At 42.1% G+C, this 27,527-nt stretch overlaps 1 protein-coding gene across 1 annotated transcript in view; it reads right to left on the bottom strand.

Moving 5' to 3' along the window:
- LOC144506436 (uncharacterized) overlaps window positions 1-27,527 on the bottom strand; it is an 81,695-nt gene that overhangs the window by 6,917 nt on the left and 47,251 nt on the right. Inside the window, exons 14-18 of the mRNA XM_078232551.1 lie at window positions 20,571-20,680; window positions 19,862-19,991; window positions 9,647-9,786; window positions 3,902-4,025; window positions 389-547 (exon numbers count right to left, since the gene is read on the bottom strand). Coding sequence (XP_078088677.1) covers window positions 389-547; window positions 3,902-4,025; window positions 9,647-9,786; window positions 19,862-19,991; window positions 20,571-20,680 — 663 coding nt within the window. The remainder of the gene's footprint in view (window positions 1-388; window positions 548-3,901; window positions 4,026-9,646; window positions 9,787-19,861; window positions 19,992-20,570; window positions 20,681-27,527) is intronic.

The following is a 27,527-nucleotide window of genomic DNA, read 5'->3' as shown; positions in this document are numbered from 1 at the left end:
CCTTTAGGGAAGGAAATCTGCTGTCCCTACCCTGTTTGTGACTCCAGAGGCACAGCAATGTAGTTGACTCTCAACTGCCCTTGGGCAACTGGGGATGGGCAATAAATGTTGGCCAGCCATGTCCCACGAATGAATAAAAAAAATTACCAAATTAATTGGTGGGTACCTGCATGTATTTAGAGTATACTGCCACTTTATTTATTTTAACATATCAGAATCTTTCCATGGCTGTAGGTAGTTTTCAGCTGCTAACAAATACAAGATTTTATTGGCTTGAGTAACTATTTTATCAGCCAATCAATTTTATTTTTTACTAGATCAGAAATATTTCTCTAATGCACAATTCATCTCAAACCATTGTGTTTTCAGAGAACTACAATTACATTACCTTGGATTTAATAAGTCCATCACAATAAAACCATATCTGTGTAGGTTTACCATTGTAAGGACAGACGGATAACTTAGATTCCCTGGGGTCTTTGGAATCTCCAACAACTGTCACAAACCCTCCTGTGCCTTTGTTTTTGATTCGGAAGTAGACTCCAGGCTGATGGAACAAGAACAGAAGGTTGTAGTTGTTAGTAACTGTTTGTATTGTTATTGTTCTGAAATTTTAATTGAGAATTTTGGCTGGTATATATATATATATGTATATTATATATATGTAACTTTGTAATGATATCAATCAGACAATGGTGATTACAATTTAATCCATTGTGTGATCCAGGAGCAAAGTTTGAAGAATGTATCAAATAAATTCATTCAATCTACATAAAAATTGACGAAGCAAAGCTCATTTTGCATTCATGAAACCTTTCTCCTTTTCGAATGTGCGTTTTCCTTCCTTGCGTTTCATCGAGACAGCTCTTCCTCCTTCACAGAACCACTTCTTTGCTGCTCCACTTTGTAGACCCACTTCTTTACCCCTCTTCCCTTCCCCGGTACCTTCCTTCTTCCGTTGCCATTATAGATCCACGACTTCACCCCCTCCCCTTCTCCAAATTAGAACAAATGTATTTTTCAGTGCAGATATACCCTCTCTTTTTCTATCAGAAATGAAAAGAAACACGGCGATCTAAAGGTAGGTTTTCAGATTTGTAATGGAAGGAATAGAGACAACAGTTAAAGGTGGGGAGAGATTCCAGAGAGTGGGTCAAATAAGCTGATGGTTCTGACACAGCAAGTGAATCATGTGCTGGATTATTACATTAGAGGACTTTTTTTCTGGTACAAACTGAAGTGAATCATCGGCAATCTCTTTGGAAATTCTTTCCTCAAGAGGTGATTGAAGCAGAGTCTTTGAATATTTTTAAGACAGAGCTAGATACATTCACAATTTGAGAATTGTGATCCCATTGCTAAGTGCTGCTGCCTTCCTTTCACTCAGGTGGACTTCCAATGATTTCTGGAAGCCTTGCCCAATCCTCTTATGTCCCTATGATGCCAAGAGGGAGGGGTGGGGGGTGGTGATGTCCTATAGTGCCTGAATGCATACACAACCTATGCACACCCAATGGCACTTGTGTGTTGATAGCAGAGTGCCCCTTCCTATCATGTGACCCACCTAATTTCTTGGAACCTCCATGACTGGTGTGTTGCCAGCTCCATGTACCTAGTTTTCTCCTGACCCAGCATGCAGCCCCTGTGTCCTCATAAGATCTCAAGTTGGCCCTCTGAGGGATCTCAGAGACTTCTTCAACTGCTTTACTTGGATTTATTTGTGAATTGGATGGGTTCTTAGGACTGGCCTACCCTGCTCAGATGAAACTTGCGAGCGGCAGGGATGGCAATGGCAAACTGGTGCCCACTGATGTTCCTGTCCCAATGGGACTTAAAACCAGGCCGGAACATTTTCATCCCTTCTCAGCCTGGTTGACAAAAACATGACTTTAGTAATATTCAAAGAAGAGACAAAACCTGACGACGAACTTCCAATGGCAAAGCTGGGAAGGATAAATAATAGTGGCATACTTATGAAACTTATGAAACTGATTGAATTTGTAAACAACCCAATTCGCATCTAAAATGCGGCCCAGATTTTCTCCACTTGCCAACCTGATGAAGATTTGAAACCCACACTACCAAAATGTCACTGCATTCTTCTTCTGATACAATATGAACCAAATTTTCACTCCAGTAGTTTTATTCGAAGGACTGTGGCATACATAGTCTGTAGCGTTCCTGTCTCTGTGAAATGCACTGTTAATAGGGCAGTCTTAAATGTAAAAGACTGGTCAAGTCCTACTTCTCAGTGGTGTTCGTCCCCTGCTTCAACATTAAAAAAACCTACTCCCGGACTCGATGGCCACAGATGTGCTTGTAAAACAGCCAAAAAGGTAAGCATGTGCTTTGTCTGTCTCATGTATCTCTATGCATGAGAGGAGAATCGAAAGGACAGCTTCATTAGTACAAGCTATGCTTAAGATGAGAGATTCAAGAGAATGCCTCAGAGAGTCTTATGTTTCCTATGTTCACATTACTCTGTGAAATGCACTGTTAACAAATCAATCTTAAATGTAAAAGACTGGGCAAGTCCTACTTCTCAGGGGTGTTCGTCCCTCCTTCAACATTAAAAGCAAAAGACAGAAACCCTCTTTTCAGAAGCATCCTGGTTGATAGAGATGAAGAATTTGAAGCACAAAAGTTTGAGGTGAGATTCAAAAAACGTAGAAACATAGAAAGAATCATAGAAACCCTACAGTGTAGAAGGGGGCCATTTGGCCCAGTGAGTCCGCACCAACAACAATCCCACCCAGGCCCTATGCCTGTCACCTCACATATTTACCCCACTAATCCATCTAACCTACACATCCCGGGACACTAAGGGGCAATTTAACATGGCCAATCAACCTATCCCGCACATCTTTGGAGTGTGGGAGGAAATCAGAGCACCCGAAGGAACCCCATGCAGACATGGGGAGAATGTGCAAACTTCACACAGACAGTGACACAAGTTGGGAATCAAACCCAGGTCCCTGGAGCTGAGGCAGCAATGCTAACCACTGTGCCACCCCAAGTGTGAAACAAACTGATGGAGGATACAGAGACGTGATATTGAAGTTCCTTGTAAAACTTTTAATTGTACAAGCTAGACAGCACAGGAACAGAAGTAGGCCATTCGGCCCCTCGAGCTTGCTCCACCATCCAACAATAATCATGGCTGATCTTCTTACTCCACACCATCTTGCTGTGCTATCCCTGTATCCCTTAATATCATTGGTATCTAGAAATCTATCGATCTCTGCTTTGAACATGCTCAATGACTGAGCCTCCACAGCCATCTGGGGCAGAGAATTCCAAAGATTTAGCACTCGCCGAGTGAAGAAATTCATCCTTATATTGGAACCAAAAATGTCCTACCTCTTATTCTGAGACGGTGTCCTCTGGTTCTAGACCCCTCATGTGGAGATGCCGGCGTTGGACTGGGGTAAGCACAGTAAGAAATCTCACAACACCAGGTTAAAGTCCAACAGGTTTATTTGGCAGCACTAGCTTTCGGAGCCTCAAGCTTCTTCATCAGGTGAGTGACAACTTGTGTTCACAAAGAGGGCATATAAATGCCAAGTTTTTCAAGTTTCCTGTTCTTGGTGCCGAGAGGGTGTTTGAGGGTGTCTAGACTCCTCAAACAGGGGAAACATCCTTCCTGTAACTAACCTCTTGAGCCCTGCAAAAACTTCAATGAGATCACCTCTCATTCTTCTAACCTCTATAAAATACAAGCTCAGTCTCCTTAATCTCTCCACATAGGACAATCCCGTCACCCCAGGGATCAGTCTGGTGAATTGCACTCCCTCTATAGGCCAGTATATCTTTCCTTAGGTGAAGAGGCCAAAACGACACACAATACTCCAGGTGTGGTCTCACCAAGGCTCAATACAACTGCAGCAAGAGTTTGAGTTACCTGTTTGAGTGGATGCGCTGAGCCAATTGTCTTCCATCCGCTGAATTTATTCCAGTTAGTAATTTCACTACATTCCAAAAGTAACTGCTTTCCTCTAAAGTTGGCATATTCATAGGCGATCCATCTGATTATACGCAGATAATACATCAGGAGGAATTGTAAAATGAGAGCTGAATTATTATTTTTGTTGGTTTACACAAGCTGATTCAATAATATCTATGTCTAATAAACAATTTTGAATTATTTGGTGTGGGAACATAGCAAAAATTTACTTAATGTATTGATCATTTTGTAAGGATGATGTTGAATTCACTTCATTTCACGTCACATATTCACTTGCATTATTGCCGACTGAGCAATGTGAATTTACTTCTCAAGAATGTTTATCCAAAGGTGCTCATTGTAAATATACTAATTTGGAACTGATTTCACATAAATACAATTCGGACAGATTCTCTAGTTCACTGGTGGCCAGACCAGATGAGTTAAATGTTTTCCTTACAGTGCAACAGTTTGATTATAGGAATGAGAAGCATTAAGCTACTAAAATATCATCAAATCCTAATTTTAAATATAGGACACGGATAAAACAAAAATTATATCAATAAAGATTATTGCTAAATGTTTTCTGAAATTTCCCAGTTCTTTTTGTAAATTCAGATATTAGTCATGTAAGAAAAAACCCTAGGAATGTCTTTATGAACAACTTATCAGTTAACTCAATCTGTTATTGTCAATATATCTTATAACAATATTTAATCCTTTCATTGCCTTTTTTCCTGTTTCTGTACCAATTTTGAAGAGTGAAACAATCACCTATCGGAGCAGAGATATAAGTAAGAATATAAAATGGATACAAAGCAGGGAATGGGACTTAACACTTCTACTTACGAAACTATCACCATAATGGGCAAATGGCCTCTTGCTTTGTAAATTCTGGGATTCATAATCTCATAGTACCTTGAATTTCCAAAAGACCTTCGGTGAAGGGCCACTAACCAGTTCTGATCACTGCACCGTAAGGCGTGAAAACCCTTGAGAGGGTTCAGAGGAAAATTTCCATAATAATTCCAGAGATGAGGAATTTTAGCTACAAAGTTGGGCTGGAGAAGTTGGGTTGTTCTCTTGAAGAACAGAAGATTGAGGGGACATATGGTAGAAGTCTACAAGATTATGACAGGTTTAGCTGAGGTAGCCAAAGATAAGTGATTGTCTTTAGCGGATGGTACAAGGATAGGAGACACAGATAAAGGATTTGGTCATGTGATGCGAAGGTGAAAGGAAGAGCTTTTTTACACAGTGAATGGTAATGTCTATGAGGGTGGTGGATTTCAAATGAAATGGGATAGGCACTTGAGGGAAATAAACTTGCAGGACAACAAGGATAAAGCAGGAAAAAGCTGTAGTGAAGCTGTCATGAACCTGATGGGCCAAATGGCTTTCTTCAGTGCCACAATGACTCTAAAAGGCTAAATAAGTTTGACCTTTGCTGGACTATAAAAAGAGTTTAAGTTGAATAAGGATATGGGTTGCATTCGCACAAACAAAAATAGTTACTAAAGGTGCTGGTTGTGGGTGAGAGACTGGGTTGATGGCGGTGCCCTATAGTTAGTACCCAGACTTGTGCTTTTACTCTCTATATCAAGGATATAGATGAAGGCATCACGAACCACCCCTAAATTTGCAAATGATGCAAATATAAATGTGGATGTAAAGATATTATAGAACATAGAAAAAATACAGCACAAACAGGCCCTTCGGCCCACAAGTTGCGTTGGTCATGTCCCTACCTACCTAGGTTTATATATAGGCTTACCTATAACCCTCAATCCTATTAAGTCCCATGTACTCATCCAGAAGTCTCTTAAAAGACCCTATCGAGTTTGCCTCCACCACCACTGACGGCAGCCGATTCCACTCACTCACCACCCTCTGAGTGAAAAACTTACCCCTGACATCTCCTCTGTACCTACTCCCCAGCACCTTAAACCTGTGTCCTCTCGTAGCAGCCATTTCAGCCCTGGGAAAAAGCCTCCGAGAATCCACCCGATCTATATCTCTCAACATCTTGTACACCTCTATCAGGTCACCTCTCATCCTTCGTCTCTCCAAGGAGAAAAGACCGAGCTCCCTCAGCCTATCCTCATAAGGCATGCCAACCAATCCAGGCAACATCCTTGTAAATCTTCTCTGCACCCTTTTGATCATTTCCACATCCCTCCTGTAATGAGGCGACCAGAACTGAGCACAGTACTCCAAGTGGGGTCTGACGAGAGTCTTATAAAGCTGCATCATTATCTCCCAACTCCTAAACTCAATCCCTCGATTGAGGAAGCACACCATACGCCTGCTTAACCACCTCCTCTACCTGCGAGGCCGATTTAAGAGTCCTATGGACCCGGACCCCAAGGTCCTTCTGATCCTCTACACTGCTAAGAGTCTTACCCTTGATATTATACGCCTTCATCCCATTTGACCACTACACATTTATCCGGGTTGAAGTCCATCTGCCACTTCTCCGCCCAGTCTTGCATCCTATCTATGTCATGCTGCAGCTTCTGACATCCCTCCAACCTATCCACAACACCACCAACCTTCGTGTCGTCGGCAAACTTACCAACCCATCCCTCCACTTCCTCATCCAGGTCATTTATGAAAATGACAAACAGCAAGGGTCCCAGAACAGATCCCTGGGGCACTCCACTGGTGACCGACCTCTATTCAGAAGAAGACCCATCTACAACCACTCTCTGCCTTCTGCAGGCAAGCCACTTCTGGATCCACAAGGCAACAGCCCTTTGGATCCCATGCCCTCTCACTTTCTCGAGAAGTCTTGCATGGGGGACCTTATCGAACGCCTTGCTGAAGTCCATGTAAACCACATCTACCGCTTTTCCTTCGTCAATGTGTTTAGTCACATTTTCAAAGAACTCCACCAGGCTCGTAAGGCATGATTTGCCTTTGACAAAGCCGTGCTGACTACTTTTGAGCATACTAAACTTCTCTAAATGTTCATAAATCCTGTCCCTCAGGATCTTCTCCATCAACTTACCAACCACTGAGGTTAGACTCACCGGTCGGTAATTTCCTGGGCTATCCCTATTCCCTTTCTTGAATATAGGAACCACATCCGCAATCCTCCAATCCTCCGGAACCTCTCACATCTCCATCGACGATGCAAAGATCATTGCCAGAGGCTCTGCAATCTCTTCCCTCACCTCCCACAGTAACCTGGGGTACATCCCATCTGGTCCCAGTGACTTATCTATCTTGATGCTATTCAAAATTTCCAACACATCCTCTTTCTTAATGTCCACATACTCAATCTTTTCAGTCCACCTCAATCCTGTAGTACAACCACCCAGGTCTTTTTCCACCGTGAATACCGAGGTTAAATATTCATTAAGCACCTCTGCTATTTCTTCCGGTTCTGTACAGACTTTCTCACCTTCACCTTTTATAGGTCCTATTCCTTCACATCTCATCCTTTTACTCTTCACATATTTATAGAACGCCTTCGGGTTCTCCTTAACCTTACCTGCCAAGGCCTTCTCGTGTAAAAAAAATAGATTATAGGCAGCCCTAGACTCAATCAGCCTGCATCTGGTAGGGATAAGAGTTGGGCATTGAAGATTTGATTCTGGTTAATCGAGAGAGGATCAGGGACATGAATATAAATTAACACAAATATTGAAATAAGTTAAATGTTCGGAGGTATTTCTTTTTATGAAGATTGAACAATCTCTGCAATAAACTGCCTTCACTTGCAGTGAATGCGGATTAGTTGTAGGTACTTAAAGGGGACTGGACAAGTTTCTCAGTGCATTAGTTATGTACAGAGAGTGTTTTAGTACTGGGGGAAATGTGTCTAAGTCATAGAAGACAGGAGCAGGAGGAGGCCATTCGGCCCTTCGAGCATGCTCCGCCATTCATCACGATCATGGCTGATTGTCCAACTCCATTGCATAATCTTGCTTTCTCCCCATAACCTTTGATCCCATTCATCCCAAGTCACCGTGGTCTCTTGCAATTTGTTTGATTGTCTTCGGCAAATGAAAGGGGTATTTCCCTAAAGTAACTCAGATTCTTTCACCCATCCAGGAGATTGCAAGGCTGCGCTGTTGGGGGCAGATGTGGATTATGATGTACCAAAGTTGCAGCATGACCGTATAAGGCAGAGTCAATAGATCAGCTGTTTTTTTTTCTTGTCTTTTCTTATCATATGTTATTCATATAGTGCCATGTGATCTTTCAAAGCAATTCAAGGCAGATGGGATCTCCAGAAGACAGCATTTCTGCGGTGCTGTACCCCCCAGTATTGGACTGGAATTTCAGCTCGGATGTGTTCAAATCTCTAGAATTCAGCACTTTCTGATTCCTGTCAGTGCTCCCACTGAGCCAAGGCTGACACAACTGTTCTGATTTCAGCTTTTCAGTAATGATGGTTGTCTTTTCCTTGACCCTCTTTTTGTCTCACTCCCTTAACTTTTATTTTCACTGCTGTATTTTACCTCTTTATAAAATCTGCACCTTTCACTATTGCTCTTATTTCATTTTCTGTTCCATTTCTACTCTTCATCATTGATCTTTATATCAAAGATGACAGTTTAATAATTAAACCCACTCATTATGATCTTATTGTCTTATATTTGGCTGGCCGATCAGATAGGAAAGCTCAGTTACATTAATTATTCACCTCATTAACAGTTTTGAGGTTATTCAATTGTACCTGACTGAAACAATGGTAAAAATGCTTCCACAGAAATGTTTCCACAGAAAAGTGATCATGTAATAGGAGTTTGCAATTTTGTTTTACAATTATACATTTTTAAAAAAGAATGCTGCTTTCACTGGAGAATATTAACCATGAACTACTTACCGGTTCAAATTAGGAGGGAGGTGTAAGAGTGTGAACCTGAGAATTGTTTTTATAGTATTTTTTTAAAATGTTACTCTGTTCTCAGAATTACAAAGCCAATGTGCAGAGTGGACCTTAATCCATCTCTTTGCTTGCTTTAAAAACCAATTCAAATTCAGAATAAATCCAATTCATGGTCCCCACAAGAGAGACATGCTAGATCCAGGCTGACAAGAGCAGACATTACACCTGATCTCAGGCTTGATCCTACGCTTATTCTTAGCTAAAAGGCTGAGAAGTAATGTTGCCCTATCACTGAGTTTTGCTTGGTCCATGCAGAGCTGTGTTCTGGGGCTATGAGATCCATTCTTTTATCTGTACAATCCCATTTCACCTTGGTTTAGGTCAAGGTTGGATAAGAAAGTTGAGACATCAGGAACAAGAAATGATAATTTGACTGTCAAGCCCACTTCATTCAGAATCTCTCTCATTATTCTTTCACAGTCTTTGTGCAACCTCATGCTGATATCTCTTATTTTGAGGAGCACTAATTCCTTTCTTTATCCCCCCCTGTTAAAAGGAATGAAGCAACGCTGTTAACATGTTCAATGCAGAGAGACTATGCTACTGCTGTAGAGCCTTCCTTGATTTGAAAACCACTCAAAGGATCAGGCTCTATTTTGGGGGAATGGTCTCAATGAAAGTATCCCAATGTCTCTCCCACTTTCAAATCCTCCCACTCACCCAATTTCATTGCAGCTCCTTTTTAACAGTTTAATTGACCCAGAATCAATCGCCTTCAATGGGCTTTCTCATTCCTAGTACAGAAATAAATATGCCTTCTAAACATTAGAACAACAGAGAATAGGTGATTTCTGCCTACTTACATTCCACTGTTCACCTTGACTGACTTTGGAGTTTGGTAGTAATCCTTATCCTTCCAGCAACTGATGCCTTCTGTAAGAATCAGCTCTTGACCTTCAAATGAATAAAGGCTGAATAAGCTGATAGAAGGCATAGAAAAATCCTATAAAAAGAAATAACAATAGGGTCAGATTGAGCAGATACCCTTCATACTGGTAAGAAATGGTTAAGTAATGATTTACGACCATTTAGAAAGATGCGGATTAATCCGGGATAGCACGGATTCGTGAAGGGCAAGTCGTTCCTCACAAATTTGATTGAATTTTTTGAGGAGGTAACTAAGTGTGTTGATGAAGGTAGGGCAGTTGATGTCATATACATGGATTTTAGTAAGGCATTTGATAAGGTCCCCCATGGTCGGCTTATGATGAAAGTGAGGAGGTGTGGGATAGAGGGAAAGTTGGCCGATTGGATAGGTAACTGGTTGTCTGATCGAAGACAGAGGTGGATGGAAAATTTTCGGACTGGAGGCAGGTTGCTAGCGGAGTGCCACAGGGATCAGTGCTTGGTCCTCTGCTCTTTGTGATTTTTATTAACGACTTAGAGGAGGGGGCTGAAGGGTGGATCAGTAAATTTGCTGATGACACCAAAATTGGTGGAGTAGTGGATGAGGTGGAGGGTTGTTGTAGGCTGCAAAGAGACATAGATAGGATGCAAAGCTGGGCTGAAAAATGGCAAATGGAGTTTAACCCTGATAAATGTGAGGTGATTCATTTTGGTAGGACTAATTTAAATGTGGATTACAGGGTCAAAGGTAGGGTTCTGAAGACTGTAGAGGAACAGAGAGATCTTGGGGTCCATACCCACAGATCTCTAAAGGTTGCCACTCAAGTGGATAGAGCTGTGAAGAAGGCCGATAGTGTGTTAGCTTTTATTAACAGGGGGTTGGAGTTTAAGAGCCATGGGGTTATGCTGCAACTGTACAGGACCTTGGTGAGACCACATTTGGAATATTGTGTGCAGTTCTGGTCACCTCACTATAAGAAGGATGTGGAAGCACTGGAAAGAGTGCAGAGGTGATTTACCAGGATGCTGCCTGGTTTGGAGGGTAGGTCTTATGAGGAAAGGTTGAGGGAGCTAGGGCTGTTCTCTCTGGAGCGGAGGAGGCTGAGGGGAGACTTAATAGAGGTTTATAAAATGATGAAGGGGATAGATAGAGTGAACATTCAAAGATTATTTCTTTGGGTGGATGGAGCTATTACAAGGGGGCATAACTATAGAGTTCATGGTGGGAGATATAGGAAGGATATCAGAGGTAGGTTCTTTACGCAGAGAGTGGTTGGGGTGTGGAATGGACTGCCTGCAGTGATAGTGGAGTCAGACATTTTCGGAACATTTAAGCGGTTATTGGATAGGCACATGGAGCACACCAGGATGATAGGGAGTGGGATAGCTTGATCTTGGTTTCAGATAAAGCTCGGCACAACATCGTGGGCCGAAGGGCCTGTTCTGTGTTGTACTGTTCTATCTATCTATCTATCTAAGTGACATGATAAGGAATCGCTTTATGACAAAAAGTATGTTTTACGCTTTAATGGGCTATGCTATTAACATTGTTAAAGCAACCACACCCAACATCACTACATATTTATACATCTTAACATTTTATATCATCAGAATAATGAAAATCCTTGTCACAAATTTAGTGTCCTGGCTTAATTATTTTTAACAAAGCTAGTGATTCTCCAAGTATTCAATGGTTGCCTGATTTACACATCTTTACCGTTTGAGTTAGCCATATCCTGAAGGATATATCTGCCAAAATGGACTTTTGGCAGGTGGTTAAAGAACCAACAAGAGAGAAAAACAACTGGACCACATCCTCAGCAAACCACCTTTTAAAAAAATATTTATTCATGGGATTTGAGCGTTGCTGGCTGGGACAGCATTTATTGCCCGTCCCAAATTGCCTTTGAACTGAGTGGCTTACTTGGCCATTCCAGAAGGCAATTAAGAGTCAACTGCAATGCTGTGGGTTTGGAGTCACATGTAGGGCAGACCAGGTAAGGATGGCAAATTTCCTTCCCTAAAGTGCATTCGTTGCCTAGATGGATTTTTATGACATTTGACAATGGATTCATGGTCATCAGTAGATTCTTAATTCCAGTTTCTTTATTGAATTCAAATTTTACCATGGTGCATTACTATTCCAGTGACAATACCACTACACCATCGCTTCCCCTGTTGCAGACACATCTGTCCCTGACAACTAAAAACAAATTACTGAGGATGCTGGAATCTGAAACAAAAACAGAAAATGCTGGAAAATCTCAGCAGGTCTGATAGCATCTGTGGAGAAAGAATCTTTAACCCCAAGAGCTTTATCTATATCTAGGGGTGATTCTCCCACCCTGCCGCACTAATTTTCTAGTGCAGTGGGGTGAGAGAATATCACGGTCGCGCATGCGCATGATTTGTGCATGCGTTCCCACCATGAGCGCATCTCCCAGCGCCGGTTTTCTGGCATTGTCAGATCTGCACTGGAAACTGGCGGGAAGACCAGATAAGTCATTTTAATATATTTTAAATCTGTTTTTAATGTAATTCCGGGCCCACTAGCCTCTCCCACCCTGCCAGAGTATTTCACTCTCGCGAGGGTTACAGTAGGTCCCCACTTTCGGGACGACCCCACTGGAATGAAAGGGGCAGGCGTGGCCCACTGGAATGAAGCAGGCAGGTGTGGCCCCCCCCTTGGGGGTCGTGCTGTGGGGGGGGGGATGCCCCCAGGGCATGGGCACCCTGGCAGTGCCAGCCTGTGCCGCCTGGCACTGCCCAAGGGGCAAAGTGCCCATGCCCAGGGGACACATTGGCACTGCCCACTGGGCCCTGCTCACTAGGCACAGGGCAGTGCCAAGGGGCAAAGCCTATTGGGGACGATCGGTGGGGTGGGGGGGGATCCCGCTGCCACTGTATTGGGATTGGTCAGGGCAGGAAAGAGGCCAACGATCGGAACGGTCTGGGAGGAGTCAGCCAGGGGGGAGTCTGCCGGGGGGGGGCGCGGGTAGGGGGAATCATCACTGGGGGGGTGCTGGAGATCGGGGTGGCCTGGGGACGTCTGCTTGCTGGGGGGGTTCGGCATTGCCTCGGCGGGGGGTTATGATTGAGCCATGGAAGACTGGGGGGGCAGCGGGACTCCCGGGCTGGGCAGCGATCGAGCGGGCCAGTAAATGGGAGGCTGACAATTCAGGGCCACTGTGCATGCGCAGCCTCCCGGCCCACTGAAATTTAATGATATTTACGCTGGTGGCCTCTGCAGTGCACAGAGTGTGGGAGATTCTAGTCTGAACTCCCACTGAAAAAAACAGCGTGAATTACTCCAGTTTTCCCCGCGAATTCGGCACTTAGAATTTTTTTGGGAGAATTCTGGCCCTAATTTCATCTTGAAATCAGATAACATTTTTGCCTCAACTACATGCTGTGGTAGTGAATTCCACACATTCACCCTCTGGATGAAGAAATTTCTCCTCACTTCAGTTCTAAAAGATTTACCCCTTATCCTCAAACTATGATCCCCTGGTTCTGGACACCCCCCACCATTGGGAATATTCTTTCTGAATCTACCATGTCTAATCCTGTTAGAATTTTATAAGTTTCTATGAGATCCCCTCTCACTCTTCTAAACTCCAGTGAATATAATCCTAACCGACTTAGTCTCTCCTCATATGACAGACCTGCCATCCCAGGAATAAGCCTGATAAACCTTCGCTATACTCCCTCTATAGCAAGGACATCCTTCCTCAGATAAGGACACCAAAACTGCACACAATATTCCAGATGTGGCATCACCAACGCCCAAGACAATTGCAACAAAACATCCCTATCCCTATATTCAAATCCTCTCGCTATGAAGGCCAACATATCATTTTCTTTCTTTACTACCTGCTGTACCTGCGTGCTTACTTTCAGCGACTGATGCACGAGGATTCCAAGGTCTTGTTGAGTATCCATCTTTCTCAATTTATACTCATTCAAGTAATAATCTGTTTTCCTATTATTGCTACCAAAGTGGATAATCTCACATTTATCCACATTATACTGCATCTGCCATGCAGATGCCCACGCACTCAGCCTGTCCAAATCACACTGAAGCATCTCTGCATCTTCCTCACAGCTCACCCTCCCACCCAACTTTGTATTATCTGCAAATTTGGAGATAATGCATTTAGTTTCCCTCTTCCAAAGCATTAATATACAATGTGAATAGTTGGAGTCCTAGCACAGATCCCTGTGCAGTCCTAGGGTGGGCCCTGCATTGCCCCTTGTAGAATGGAGACAGGTAGGGGTGGGCGGGGACGCAGTAGCTGGCCACATGCTACATTTTATGAGCTCCCCCACATTCAAACACAATGGCAGGGAAATGTAAATTCCAACCTGTTTTTTGCTGCTGGCTGGGGAACCCAGAGCACATGGGCACAGTCTCAGGATATGTGGTTGATCATTTAGGACTGAGCTGAAGGGAAATTTCTTTGCTCAGAGGTTATGAATCTTTGGAATTCTCTGTCCCAGAGGCATCTGTGTTTGTCATTGTTGACTATATGCAAGACTGGGTAGACAGACTTCTCATGGAATCAGGGAATATGGGAAGCTGGTGTGAAAGCAAGGTGGAATTTAATGGTACTTTTGATGCTTTTGGAGGCATGGGTCACATCTACCCAGTCAGGAGTGCGTGGGGTCCCCATCTCCCTTCTGCCTCCACCTGATTAAGTCTGGGGTGGGAAGACGCGTGGATGCCCTTCCTACCTAGGCCAACTTCCGGCATTATTCCATCACAACTGGCATAACCATTTGCGGGCAGGGGAGTCACCATGTGGGCGTTTGTGGGCTTGTGGCTGGGGTGAAGGGGGGAGCAGTCTCTCATTCAAAACATTTCCTGCTCAAGGGAAGGGGGTGAAGGGATGGGGTCTGCTGAGAGCTACTTCCCTGCCCCTGCCTGTGGCACCCTTACCATCCCTCTCCTGCAACCCCCCACCCCAAAACCCCCATCCTGTCTTCATCAGTGTTGGCTACAAGGGGCTCCTGCCAGTTCTCCAGCTGGTGGGTGAGACCCCCATCTCAAACATTAAATTTTGCCCTTGGAATTGGAGCCCAGGATCTGCTATGATTGCTCTGAATAGGGGAGAAGCTCAGTGGTCTACTCCTGCTCCTATTTCTTGTGTTCTTGCGAGTGTGAATGTTCTTTTTTAAAATAGCAGACAAGGAAATTTGATACAAGTGTCTGAGATTTCTATATGATAATATCACACTCTTTTTGTGGTATTAAAGGTTTTCTTGCTGGAAAAAATGTTTGATTTTACTTCAATTATCCAGTGTTAAACTAGAAGTAATCATTTTCAAAATCATCTACGTCCTCTTACATTCCTTTGATATTAATATAAATGGATCAGCTTGAATGAGCTATTGAAAAATAAAAATAAGGAAGTTTTAAATGTAGAGTATTGCCAGGCCCAGCTCTTTTTATACTTTTTTTTAAACGAGAGAAGCACCGACTTAATAAATAAATGTATAAATGTCATTTTGTGATGTTTCCAGTTGTTTTGCTTAATAATGAATTATTTGATGTAAAATAACTAATTTGCATTGGGGTTGGACCGTAAGTACCAGCATCTGATAGCTTGCAGCACTCAAATAAATAAGTTCCGATTAAATACACATTATTGTCATCCTGTGGAATATATTTGCATTGCTTTACTCTCGTCAACACAAGAGAAAAATTAAAAAAGTTTCTTTATTCAAATATCACAGTTTGTGATTACTTAACCAATTTAAAATCCATTATCAAGAAGGATTTGAGACTCAACCGGAAATAATTATTGTTTTAAATGTTATCTTCGTTAAATGGTTGCACTGAAAAGCCATTGCCTATTATTGCTATTTTTCAATATAAGGACCTAATCAAAATACTTCAAAATGACATCAATCTACATGTAGAGCTGATATTTTAGCCACCCAACTTCGGTTTGTTCCATTTCACCTGCTTCAAAAATAGTTAGATTTATACCATTTCTCTATAAAGCAATACAGGAAACAAAAACTGTGCTGAATTATTTGGGGCAAATATTCCTTGAGATATGTTCCCAGTGTTCAGTAGGTCCCTTAAGAACTGGCCCTGCCAAAGTTTGTAAAGGCTTTGTTTGAGACTGAATGAAATAAATATTTGCTTTGGGTTCCAGTCAGGGAATGCTAACTCCATACCTCACGTACAACAGTCAATTGTTGTAAGTTTCATTGTACTACCAGGGCAGGTGAGGCAAAAAGTACCATGGGATGTGCCTGCTCAGAATTCAGAGAATAATTCATGTTTGCCATATACAACAACCTCACTGTTAAAAAGCTTCAAGAGCTCGCTATCAACATTCAGGACGTAACACAACACTGCTTACAACCTCAACTTTCATCCTGGGCCCCAGCTTTAACTGCACATAGCACACTGAAAATTTAACATGGTATTTGCTTGGTTTGTGCACATGTTCTTATCTCTATATTGTCTGCCCAATGATAACTGAGTTTGACTGTATTTCATGATGACCGGTAGATATTCTCACTTTGCATTTTTAACAGCGGGAGCTCTTGGAGTAGGTTGTCACTCTCTTTGTAAGAGCAGACAGAGGTTACATCATTGTGGGCAGCACAGTGGCTAACACTGCTGCCTCACAGCACCAGAGACCCAGGTTCAATTCCTGCTTCGGGTCACTGTCTGTGTGGAATCTGCACATTCTCCCCGTGTCTGTGTGAGTTTCCTCCAGGTGCTCCGGTTTCCTCCCACAATCCAAAGATGTGCAGGTTAGGTTGATTGGCCATCCTAAATTGCCCCTTAGTGTCAGGGGGACTAGTAGGATAAATACAAGGGGTTATAGGGATAGGGCCTGGGTGGGCTCGATGGGCTGAATGGCCTCCATTTGTACTGTAGGGATTCTAAGATTCTATAAAGACAAGCAGAAATCTCTTGGAAGCAGTGCAAGTACAACACAAGCATGTTTTTACCATCTTCCAAGGGCTTGCTCTTTGCTTTCCTCCATTTAGATTTTCTGTAAAACCCACTTTCATCTCTCCTGATATTTCCTTCTTTGGCTTGGTATTAAGGTGTGTCTGATTACAATCTGATAATGGAACTTGAGATGTTCGCTATGTCAAAGCCCTGGACAAATACAAGTTGCTCTTTCGCTGCTGGTTTCCTGCAGGATCCGCAGGGAATTTCAGGGCCTATATTCTGGTGTGGGGGTGTTGTGCACCTACTGTGTGGTCAGCCTATCTGATATCATTTGTTTCACCTTCTGCCACAGAGTACAAACCCAAGTATTCTCAATGGAAAGCTCAGGTATTCTCAATGGGTAACCCAGCTAAATGTGAATGTTGTTAAAGGAATGGATCAAATTCCACCTGTTCTTTAATGCCTCACAGTACTCCCATTTCATATGATCATGACTGATGCTCAGTGTCTGAGAGGTGCTATTGTTGGAAGAAGGGAAGTAGATCCTCACCACATTGTGAAATGGGAAATCCAGGCTATTTGTTGTATTGCCCATGGCAGAATTAAGAAAGATTTTGAATACTGTATAAAACATAAACATCATATTGTCATGGTTGATGCACTATTAATGAATATATCAGCCTTTAGGCAGGATTTCAAGAAACATAGAATCATAGAATCCTTACAGTGCAGAAGGAGGCCTTGCGGCCCATCGAGCCTGCACTGACAACAATCCCACCCAGGCCCTATTCCCGTAGCCCAACATGTTCACCCTGCTAGTCCCCCTGATGCTAAGGGACAATTTTGCATGACCAGCGCGCTCAACCGGCACCTGATAAAAGTTTATAAAATTGTGAGGGGCAGAGATAAGGTGAACAATTGGAAGCTTTTTCCCAGGGCAGAAATGACAATCACAAGGAGTCACAAGTTCAAGGTAAGAGGGGAAAGGTTCAGTAGAGATGTGCAGGGGAAGTTTTCTACATAGAGGGTGGTGGGGGCCTGGAATGTCCTGCCAAGTGAGATGGTTGAGGCGGACACATTAGTGACATTCAAGACTTATCTGGATAGACACATGAACAGACGGGGAATAGAGGAATACAGGCAGTTGATCTAGATAGGACAACGTGACCGGTGCAGGCTTGGTGGCCAAAGGGCCTGTTCTTGTGCTGTACTGTTCTTTGTCCTTTGTTCATATCTTTGGATTGTGGGAGGAAACCGGAGCACCTGGAGGAGATCCACGCAGATACTGGGAGAACGCGCAAACTCCACCTCAGGCTGGAATCAAATTTGGGCTCTTGGCGCTGTGAAGCAGCAGTGCAAACCACTGTGCCACCGTGCCACCCTGAAGAGGTAACAATATCAGTTTGCCCTAAGGAACATTATTAAATCTTTTTTTCCATTGTCCCGGCGGTTCTCAACTGAGTTATGGAATGCAAATTGTTGCTTAGTTTCCTAATTTTATTCTTGCTGCAAATATTAATGAATTCAAAATGTGTACTCGGATTTGTCAGATGTACAATGTTTTACTCATCCATGACCACTAGGTGGAACTTTACACTTGCCAGAACTCCATTCAATTGAGTCAATGCTGTTGCTGCTGTTCCCACTAACTCCACAACACCGAAAGTACAGTACCAGCAGAACTTTTCACAAGTCAGTGATGAATATCTCACAGACTGACTCATTAAGGGAAAATGCTGTTTAAAATGGTAAAATGGCCTTTCAGAATTGGCCGTAGACCACATGGAACAATTGAAGTGCCATTTTTGGCTTGCTACTGTAGAAGCTTGCAGAATAAATGACAAGGGATAGCGTGATAGGCAAAAATGATTCCAGACTCATGCCAAGAATATGTAATCATGAGCCCTATTCTGTCAATTTTCACAAATTTTAAATGTTCATGGGTCAGTTTTGTTACATCGTGGGATCCTGGAGGTTCGTGAAGAAAAATGAACTCACAATTTGTACATTAAATGCTTAAAGTTTTTAAAGTCAAGAGTTAAACTTAAAATTTTAAACTCCTGGAGGTTAGTGTCGAAAAACGAGCTCCAAGTTTATATATTAAATGCTTAAGAAAAGCTAGGATCTCAATATGGGCGGCACGGTGGCACAGTGGTTAGCAGTGCTGCTTCACAGCACCAGGGACCTGGGTTCGATTCCCAGCTTGGGTCACTGTCTGTGTGGAGTCTGCACATTCTCACAATGTCTGCATGGGTTTCCTCCGGGTGCTCCAGTTTCCTCCCACAGTCCAAGATATGGGGATTAGGTGGATTGGCCATGCTAAATTGCCCCTTAGTGTCGGGGGACTGGCTAGGGAAAATGTATTGGGGTATGGGGATAGGGCCTGGGTGGGATTGTGGTCGGTGCAAACTCGATGGGCCGAATGGTCTGCTTCTGCACTGTAGGATTCTATGATTCAATAGCTTGTGATACCTCTAAATTTATTTCTGCTGGTAAACCATAGAACAGTGAATATTCTGTGGTTCTGAAAGTATAGTACAGTTAACAGGAAAGGCACTGTACAGAAAGTCTCTTTGACGCTTAGCTCAAGTTGTTAACATTGAACTGTCTCTAAGGAGACAGATTACACTAAAAGGAATCATACTTGGTGAACCTCATTACACTAATTTACAAGTGCTAATCACCTGAAAGAGGAATTATGGGCTACGCACAGAAAATAGCCTTGAGGAGAGAACGTCTTATGCATTTTGCCTCAGGTGTTTGATGGAATTGAACCACCTAATGGAGTGGTGTATGACACATAAAGGGAAGCAGTCTGACGAGTTTGCTCAGCACAAAATAGCAGAGAAACTGCAGAGGGTTGCGGATTGGGAAAGGTGGTGGCGGGGAGAGATCGGGAGTGGCAATCGCACTGAACCAAGCAGAAGCAGCATAACAGTAGGCCCCAGTCTTGAAGGGCAAAATCCATGAGTCCATGCTCTGATTTCAAAGCTAACGACAGAAGGGGTAGGGCGACAGAAGGGATAGGGGTGGGAAGTTGAAAGCAAGGATTTGTGGCGGTGAAAAAGGGCTTGAACTGCTTTCGAGAACGACTCTGAAGCAGTAGGTGATTTCGGCTACACAAAAAAAAAGTGGTGATGTCATTTGAGTGAGTCAAGGCAGAACTAACAATGGGCAGTTTCGCCGGTTGTAAAATACATCCAAAAATGCAAATGTTGATTTGTATTGCAGAGTTACAAAAAACACTTACATTTCTGATGGGCTTCAGAGATTGGATTGGTTTGATTGACAAGCATCCCAGGGAATCGAGGTTTGGGTATTGTCCTTCCTCCAGCACATACTGGCAGCCATTGTAATCTCTTTCATCATACAAGACCCAGCTGGGGAGGTGAGAAAAGAAAGAAAATTAAAGGCATATTTACATAAATATCATAAGGTGTTTTCAGTGTACTACGTACGTCCTATGATGCAAAAATGATTTCAATTATGGATGTGTTGCATTTTATATTTAATACACATTTTAAATTATAGATTAAATCACTTTCGAAGTACTAGTACTAAAGGCCAGATTTTGGCTGGGATTCTCCGATGTCATTCTCCCTGCCAGCCAGATCGGAGAATTTGATGCTCGGCCAAATCTCCATTCACTGTATTGGGACTGGAGAATTCCAGCTGCAGTGGAGATCGGAGAATCCCTGCCATAATCTGTAGAAAATAGCCCTGGGGAGGACATATTCTGTTACGTGTAACAGTACCACCAACCTGTTCTTTAACAGGGTATCTTTTTGATTCTCCATAAACACAGTCGAAGAGACCAGTTTCACCAAAAATGTTCAGCATAAATTTGTTAGTCAAGTGGAAAATTACTTAATTTCAGGAAACAAAAGATATCGCAACTTCCTAATTTTAAGGATCTATTCAGACAAATTAGAAAGAAGAAAATGTTTTTGCATTCATACCATCCATGAGAAACTTTAAACGAATTTGGTTGTAAAGATGGTAAACTGGGTGTTTCTGTTATAAATTCAGCACTTTCTCCCTGAAAGTCAATTCCTTTGTAAGCTTGGAGCTGTAAAACAGATGCATAACAATAGGTTTGTAACTTTCCAAAATCTTTTCTATAATAGATATAAACTTATTAATATGTTAACATCACTGCCCAGACTTTAATCTCAGTGGTGAAAGTACAGCCTTTGCTGTTCATCTCATAATTGTTGCTCAGAGACTTTTTGTGGGCTTGTGAGTGAGGATTTTCACGAATTGGGTGTCGGACCTGGAGTGCTCCCTCTCCAGAGCATCTGTGAGCCGGGCAAACAACAGCAAACCTAGTTGGATTGAAGAATCCTTTGAGTCACACAGACTGCAAACCAGGAAGAACATGAAGTATACATTATATTTAAATCATGTGTAGAAAGCAAAATAAAGATTTGGACATATGAATAAGAAATAGAAGCAAGAGTAGACCATATGGCCCATTGAGGTTGCTCCATCATTCAATATAATCATGGCTGATCATGGGCTTCCACTCCACTTGCTGTTAAGACAATGGAGAAACACTCTGGAATTATACAAGAAAATGTTAGACTTGAAAAAAGACCTGTGTTGTACATTTTAAAAAGTGGACACGGACACGGATGATGGCTGAGGATATACAACTAGCCACTGACAGGAATGACTGCAGAGGGGTTCTCTAAGGAACAATGGAACTGTTCCCTGTGTTTTTAGACTTGGAAAACCATCCAAAGACTGATCACTATCTCCGGTAAGGACAATGGGACATAACGTCCCTCTTATCTCCAATACCCTGGGTATAATGGCCTAGACTGGCTAGTACATTCGGATTCTCTTGGAGTACACACATCCATGAGTTAAAGCCTGCTTGCTATCAGCCTGTCTGTCTGTTGGTCTGTGTGATTGTGTGTGAATGTGTGTGTGTGTGTGTGTGTATTGTGCAGAAAGCAGCTGAAAGTTTTCCACACTAAAGAGAATTCAACAACTGAGGCAGGGCCCCTGCAAAGATCACCAGCTTTTGCAGGAACATCTAAAACTCTCTCTCTTTCTGTAAAAGTTGATAAGCTGGCAGAAATATCACAATGTGGAAATGCCGGCGTTGGACTGGGGTGAACACAGTAAGAAGTCTCACAACACCAGGTTAAAGTCCAACAGGTTTATTTGGTAGCAAATACCATAAGCTTTCGGAGCGCTGCTCCTTCGTCAGATGGAGTGGAAATATCACAGCCAGAAAATAACTGAAATCTCTACCAAGCAACAGGACACCTGAACCGAAGGATCAATTGTACACCAGCAAAAGCCAACTATACGGAAAACAATTGTAATTACCGCAATTGTCATCATTTATATTTCGCAACTCAAGAACTATTCCGTATAAGTTTTTTAATGTTTGCTAACTATTGGACTCAATTCTTATCTCTAAACCCCGTGCCTGTTGATGCACGTGTTTTACCATTTCTCACTATCTTTTAGTAGTTAAGAAACTTACTCTACCTTAACTCAGGAAAGTCTGGTTGAATTAATGCCTTGTTAGACTTAACTATTGGGTCTGGAAAAAGTATCTAAGGGAAAAGGAACCTTGTTAGATTAAGCCTTTGTTGCTACCAGCAGAGGCTGGGGTCAATAAATACCAGTCATCGCCCCTCACCCATGTTTGTGACATTTTGAGTGTATCCCAGCCAGATGGTGACAAATTGAGGGTCTCGCTCAGATCAATAACTTTTAAGGAACCTGCCCAGGGCTGGTCATAACACTGCCCATTCTTGATATCCCTTGATTCCCTGAAAGATCAAAAATCTGCCTATCCCAGCCTTAAATGTATTCAATGAGGGAGCATCCATAACTCTCAGAGGTACAAAATTCCAAAGATCCACAACTCTTTGAATGAATTAATTTCTCCTCATCTGAGTTATGAATGATTGGCCCCTTATCCTGAGATTGTGTCCACATTTTTTAGATTCTCCAACCAGTGGAAACAAATCTTTCAGCATCCACTCTGACAGCTCCTTCAGAATTTTGTAGGTATCAATGAGACTGCCTCTCATCCTCCCAAATTCCAGAGAATGTAATAAGCCCAATTTACTTAGCTTCTCATCATAGGGACCAATCCCTAATGAACCTTCACTGTACCGCCTCCAATCTAAGTATATAATTTCTTAAATTTGGTGGCCAAAACTGCACACAGCACTCCAGGTCAGGTCTCACCAAAATCTTATACAATTTTAGCAAGACTTCTTTATTCCTGTACAAGTCCCTTGCAATAAAGGCCAACATACCATTTGCCTTCCTAATTACTTGCTATACTTGCATGCTAACTTCCTGTGTTCCTTGTACAAGCACACCCAAGTCTCTTTGAACATCAACACTTACAACTTTCTCACCTTTTAAACAATATTCTGTTTTTCTATTCTTAGGCTAAAATGAATAACTTCTCACTTCCCTACATTATGCTCCATTTGCCATCTTATTGTCCACTCACCTAACCTGTCTATATTTCTCTGCAGCCTCTCTGTGTCCTCCCCACAGCTTACCTTTCCACCTAGTTTGTATCATCAGCAAACTTAGATTACTCCCTGTCTCTTTGCCCAAGTCATTAATATAGATTGTAAATAGTTGAGGCCCCAGCACAGATCGCTTTGGTATTCCATTATTCACTGCTCCCCAACTTGAAAATATTCAATTTTTGCCCACTGTCAGCTTCTTGTCCATTAAACAAACCTCTATCCATGTTATCATCAACTCCAATTTCAACTCCTTATCTTGTCCATTTACCTTTTCTGTGGCACCTTATCGAATGCCTTTTGGAAATCCAGATACAATACATCTATCGGCACCTCTTTATCTACCTTACTAGTTACATCTTCAAGAATGGGATAAGAAAGATAGATAAAATAGGTAAACAGATAAACAATAAGTGTATCCTTTTTTTAAATCTGCAGAATTAATTTTCAATGACACTCCTACCTTGTAAAATAAACATTTATTTCAAAACCAGGAGATTCTTCAGCACTAATTGTCTTATAAAATGTAACTTCTAAATGCATTAACCCTAATGTTTTTAAATTGTCTTTAATGTGGAACAAATACCGCAAGTTCATACCATTATAGTGATTTCAATGCTGAGTCTATCAGTGAGGTCTTCAATAATGTGCCCTGCAGCAAATCCCTGATGGCAACTTCTGGATTCCTGTATTTATTATATGTGCAGATTCCAGAGGCTACTATCAGATTTATCCTGTAATATTGGCAATAAGCACTGATAGCCTCACTGTTATTATTATAACAAAATCTAGGCCCATATCTTTAGAAATGGAAACAGCACAGAAAAACTTTCTTCTACAGCCTTCAACACAATAGTACACAGTAAAACATTTATACATTTTGATATATTTTCCCTCACCTACACCTTCTGGAAAATAAACTGGAGGAAAACCTAGTTCTAAATGCTCATCACATATATAAGTTGGCTGGTTGAAGAAGCAGATGCCTCAGCTGTTATTGGGAACTCAGTGTATGCAAAATTATGAAAGCACCATATCCTACCGTATAGCAAGTTGGAAATTCAACAAGTTGTGTCTATGCTGTGAAGAAGAGTCAGACAGACTCAAAACATTAACTCAATTTCTCTCTCCACAGACCTGCTGAGTTTTTCCAGCATTTTCTGTTTTTATTTAATATGTGCCAATGCATCTCCTGCTTAGACACTTAATTGAAAGGGCTTCCCAAGCCAATTTATATTGATTTCTCACTTGTAGCTGTTCTGGTGCTGGCCATCAGTAGCTGGTAGTCATAACAATGTAAATTGGTGGTTTTTATTTTGATTTATATTGCAAAAAATGATCCAGTTTTCTATTGGTTCATTTTGGTTGCTACCAGTTGGTGTTTCTATAATGACATTGGCAGCAATTTTTCCTTGTGGCACTCACTAGGCTGGCAACAATTGGGGCATCCATTCTGCCTGCCTGATGATGTCAGGGGGTCAGGTTGTATGTCGTCGGTTGGGGGTGAGAGGTCAGTTGGGGGTGGTTGGGGTCAGGTATGCAAGTTGGCGAATGTTTCATAATTATCCCATCCACAATGATGGGGAAGCCCAGCACATCAATGCAAAAGACAAGACTGAAGCATTTGCAATCATCTTCACCTAGAAGTCCCAAGGAGATAATCCATCTTGGCATCCTCCTGAGGTCCCCCAGCATCACAGTCCAGTCTTCACCTAATTCAGTTCATTCCATGTGATAGCAATAAACAGCTGAAGGCAATGAACACTGCAAAGGCTACAGGTCTTGACAATATTCCAGCAATAAAACTGAAGACTTATGCTCCAAAACTTGTCGTGTCTCAAGCCAAGCTGTCCCAGTACAGCTGCAATGCGGGCATCTACCCGGCAACGTGGAAAATTGTCCAGGTATATCCTGTACACAAAAAGCAGGATAAATCCAACCTGGTCAATTGCCACCACTCTCAAACATTAACAAAGTGATGGAAGAGGTCATCAACAGTGTTATCAAGCAGCACTTGTTTAGCAATAACCTACTCACAAATGCTCAGTTTGAATCCCACCAGGGCCACTCAGCTCCTAATCTCATTACAACCTTGTTCCAAACATGGACAAAAGAGCTAAACTCAAGAGGTGAGGTGAGAGTGACTGCCCTTACCGAATCTTCATTCATTCATGGATGTGGGCATCACTGGCTAGACTTAATTGCCCTTTACAAGATGGTGGTGAGCTGCCTTCTTGAACCACTGCAGTTCACATGGTTTAGGTACATCCATTGTGTTGTTAGGGAGGGAGCTCAAGGATCTTGACACAGCATCAAGGAAAAGCAAAACTGGAATCAATGGGAATCAGGGGAAAATTCTCCTCTGGTTGAACTCATACCTAGCACAAAGGAAGACAGTTGTCCTTGTTGGAGCTCAATCATCTTACTCCCAGGACATCACTGCAGGAGTTCCTCAGGGGAGTGTCTTATCCCCAACCATCTTCAGCTGCTTCATAAAACATCTTCCTTCCATCATAAGATCAGAAGTCAGAATGTTTGCTGATGATTGCACAATGTTTAACACCATTTGTGACTCCTCAGATCCTGAAGCAGTCTGTGCCTATATGCACCAAGACCTAGATAGCTTGCAAGCTTGGGCTGAAACGTGGCAAGTAACATCTAGGTTAGAAAAGTGCCAGTGAATGACCCTCTTCAACAAGACAGAATCTAACCATTGCCCCTTGACATTCAATGACAATACCATCACAGACGCCCAACTACCAACATTCCGGGAGCTGCCATTGACAAGAAAGTGAACTGGGCCAGTCATATAGCTACTGTGGCTCCAAGGGTAGGTCAGAGGCTGAACATTCTGTGGTGAGTAACTTGCCTCTTGACTCCCCAAAGGCTGTCCACCAAGTACAAAACATAATACAGGAGTGTGATGGAATAAGCCTCAATTGTCTGGATAATTACAGCTCTAACAAGAAGTTCAACAGCATCTCGGACAAACCAGATTGCTTGATTGACATCCCATCTCCCAACATAAATATCTACTCTCTCCACCACCAATGCACAGTGGCAGCAGTATGTACCATCCACAAGATTTATAGCAGCAACTCACCAATATTCCTTTATCAGCAACTTTAAAACCCATGATTTCTACACCTAGAAGGTCAAGGGCAGTAGCTGCAGGGAACACAACCACTGCAAGTTGCCATCTAAGCCACCCACCATCCTGTCTTGGAAACACATTGCCATTTCTTCACTGTTGCCAGATTAATGTCCTGGAACTCCCTACACCACAGTGACAATGAAGGAACGGTGATATATTTCCAAGTCAGGATGGTGAGTAACTTGAAGGGGAACTTCCAGGTGCTGGTGTTTCCATGTATCTGCTGCCTTTGTCCTTCTCGATGATAAAGGCCATAGGTTTGGAAGGTGCTGTCTCAAGGGCCTTGGTGAATTGATATAGTGCACCTTGATATTTTGAATAAGTATAATCTAAAATATCCTTACATGTTGTATGGTGTTCATATATGCTTCATACTGTCATGACATAAAACATCTTTTCATAAACTTAAGTAATGTTAAAACAGGCTGATAAGAAATCCCAAGTTACTGATAAATGAATGAATAGGAATGTTTCTGACCTCTAAATTGATTGTGTTCACTTATTCCTCAAACTAGGCACTTGATTAATGATAGGCTTATTTTATCCTTGGCTGTATCAGATCTCCTTGAAAGCCAAGGCTCTTGGATGAAAAAGGATTCAGTTTAATTTATGTAGAATTTTGATTGAAATGCAATTTTGAAGAGTTGCATATTAATGAAGGCACAGAAGCATAAAAGGAAGTGACAATAGAACACCACTGCTCCTCTCAAACATGGCACATATTATGCTGTGGACCTAAATGGATCACCTCTTCACTTTGCAATACAAAGAAGCACATCAGAAACTAGCTCAGAGAGCAGAGGACAGCAAATGACAGTAAAAGGTCAAGGTGATGTGTGCAGCCATGTGATGAAGATCGTAAGGCTATGTGACAGTTACTGTAATGAGAAGCTATTTTGATACAAGACTGTTATATTATTAGTGATTAATTTTTGTAGCAAAGCCTATAGCTGGTGATATTATCAGCTGAATTGAAGGCGTACATGTGACATTATTTTGTCTATTATTTTAATGGAAGCATTAGCAGATTTAAAATAAATTGTTTAACCTTTCTGTTTAAATAGTGAACTAAGGAATGCCATGCAAAATGAACACAAAAAGTAATTTCTTGGCTGTAAAAAGGTACAATGGTAGAGCAAGCAACAACTTCAAGAATCAAGAGCAAGTCCATTATTTTGTTTAATACCATTTGATCACAATGAATATGATTCACCATTTCAGTTATCGTCCATCCTGCTTAATGGGGCATT

The sequence above is a fragment of the Mustelus asterias genome, chromosome 17, assembly GCF_964213995.1.
Source record: "Mustelus asterias chromosome 17, sMusAst1.hap1.1, whole genome shotgun sequence".
NCBI lineage: Eukaryota > Metazoa > Chordata > Chondrichthyes > Carcharhiniformes > Triakidae > Mustelus > Mustelus asterias.
This window is presented reverse-complemented; position numbering and strand designations above follow the sequence as displayed.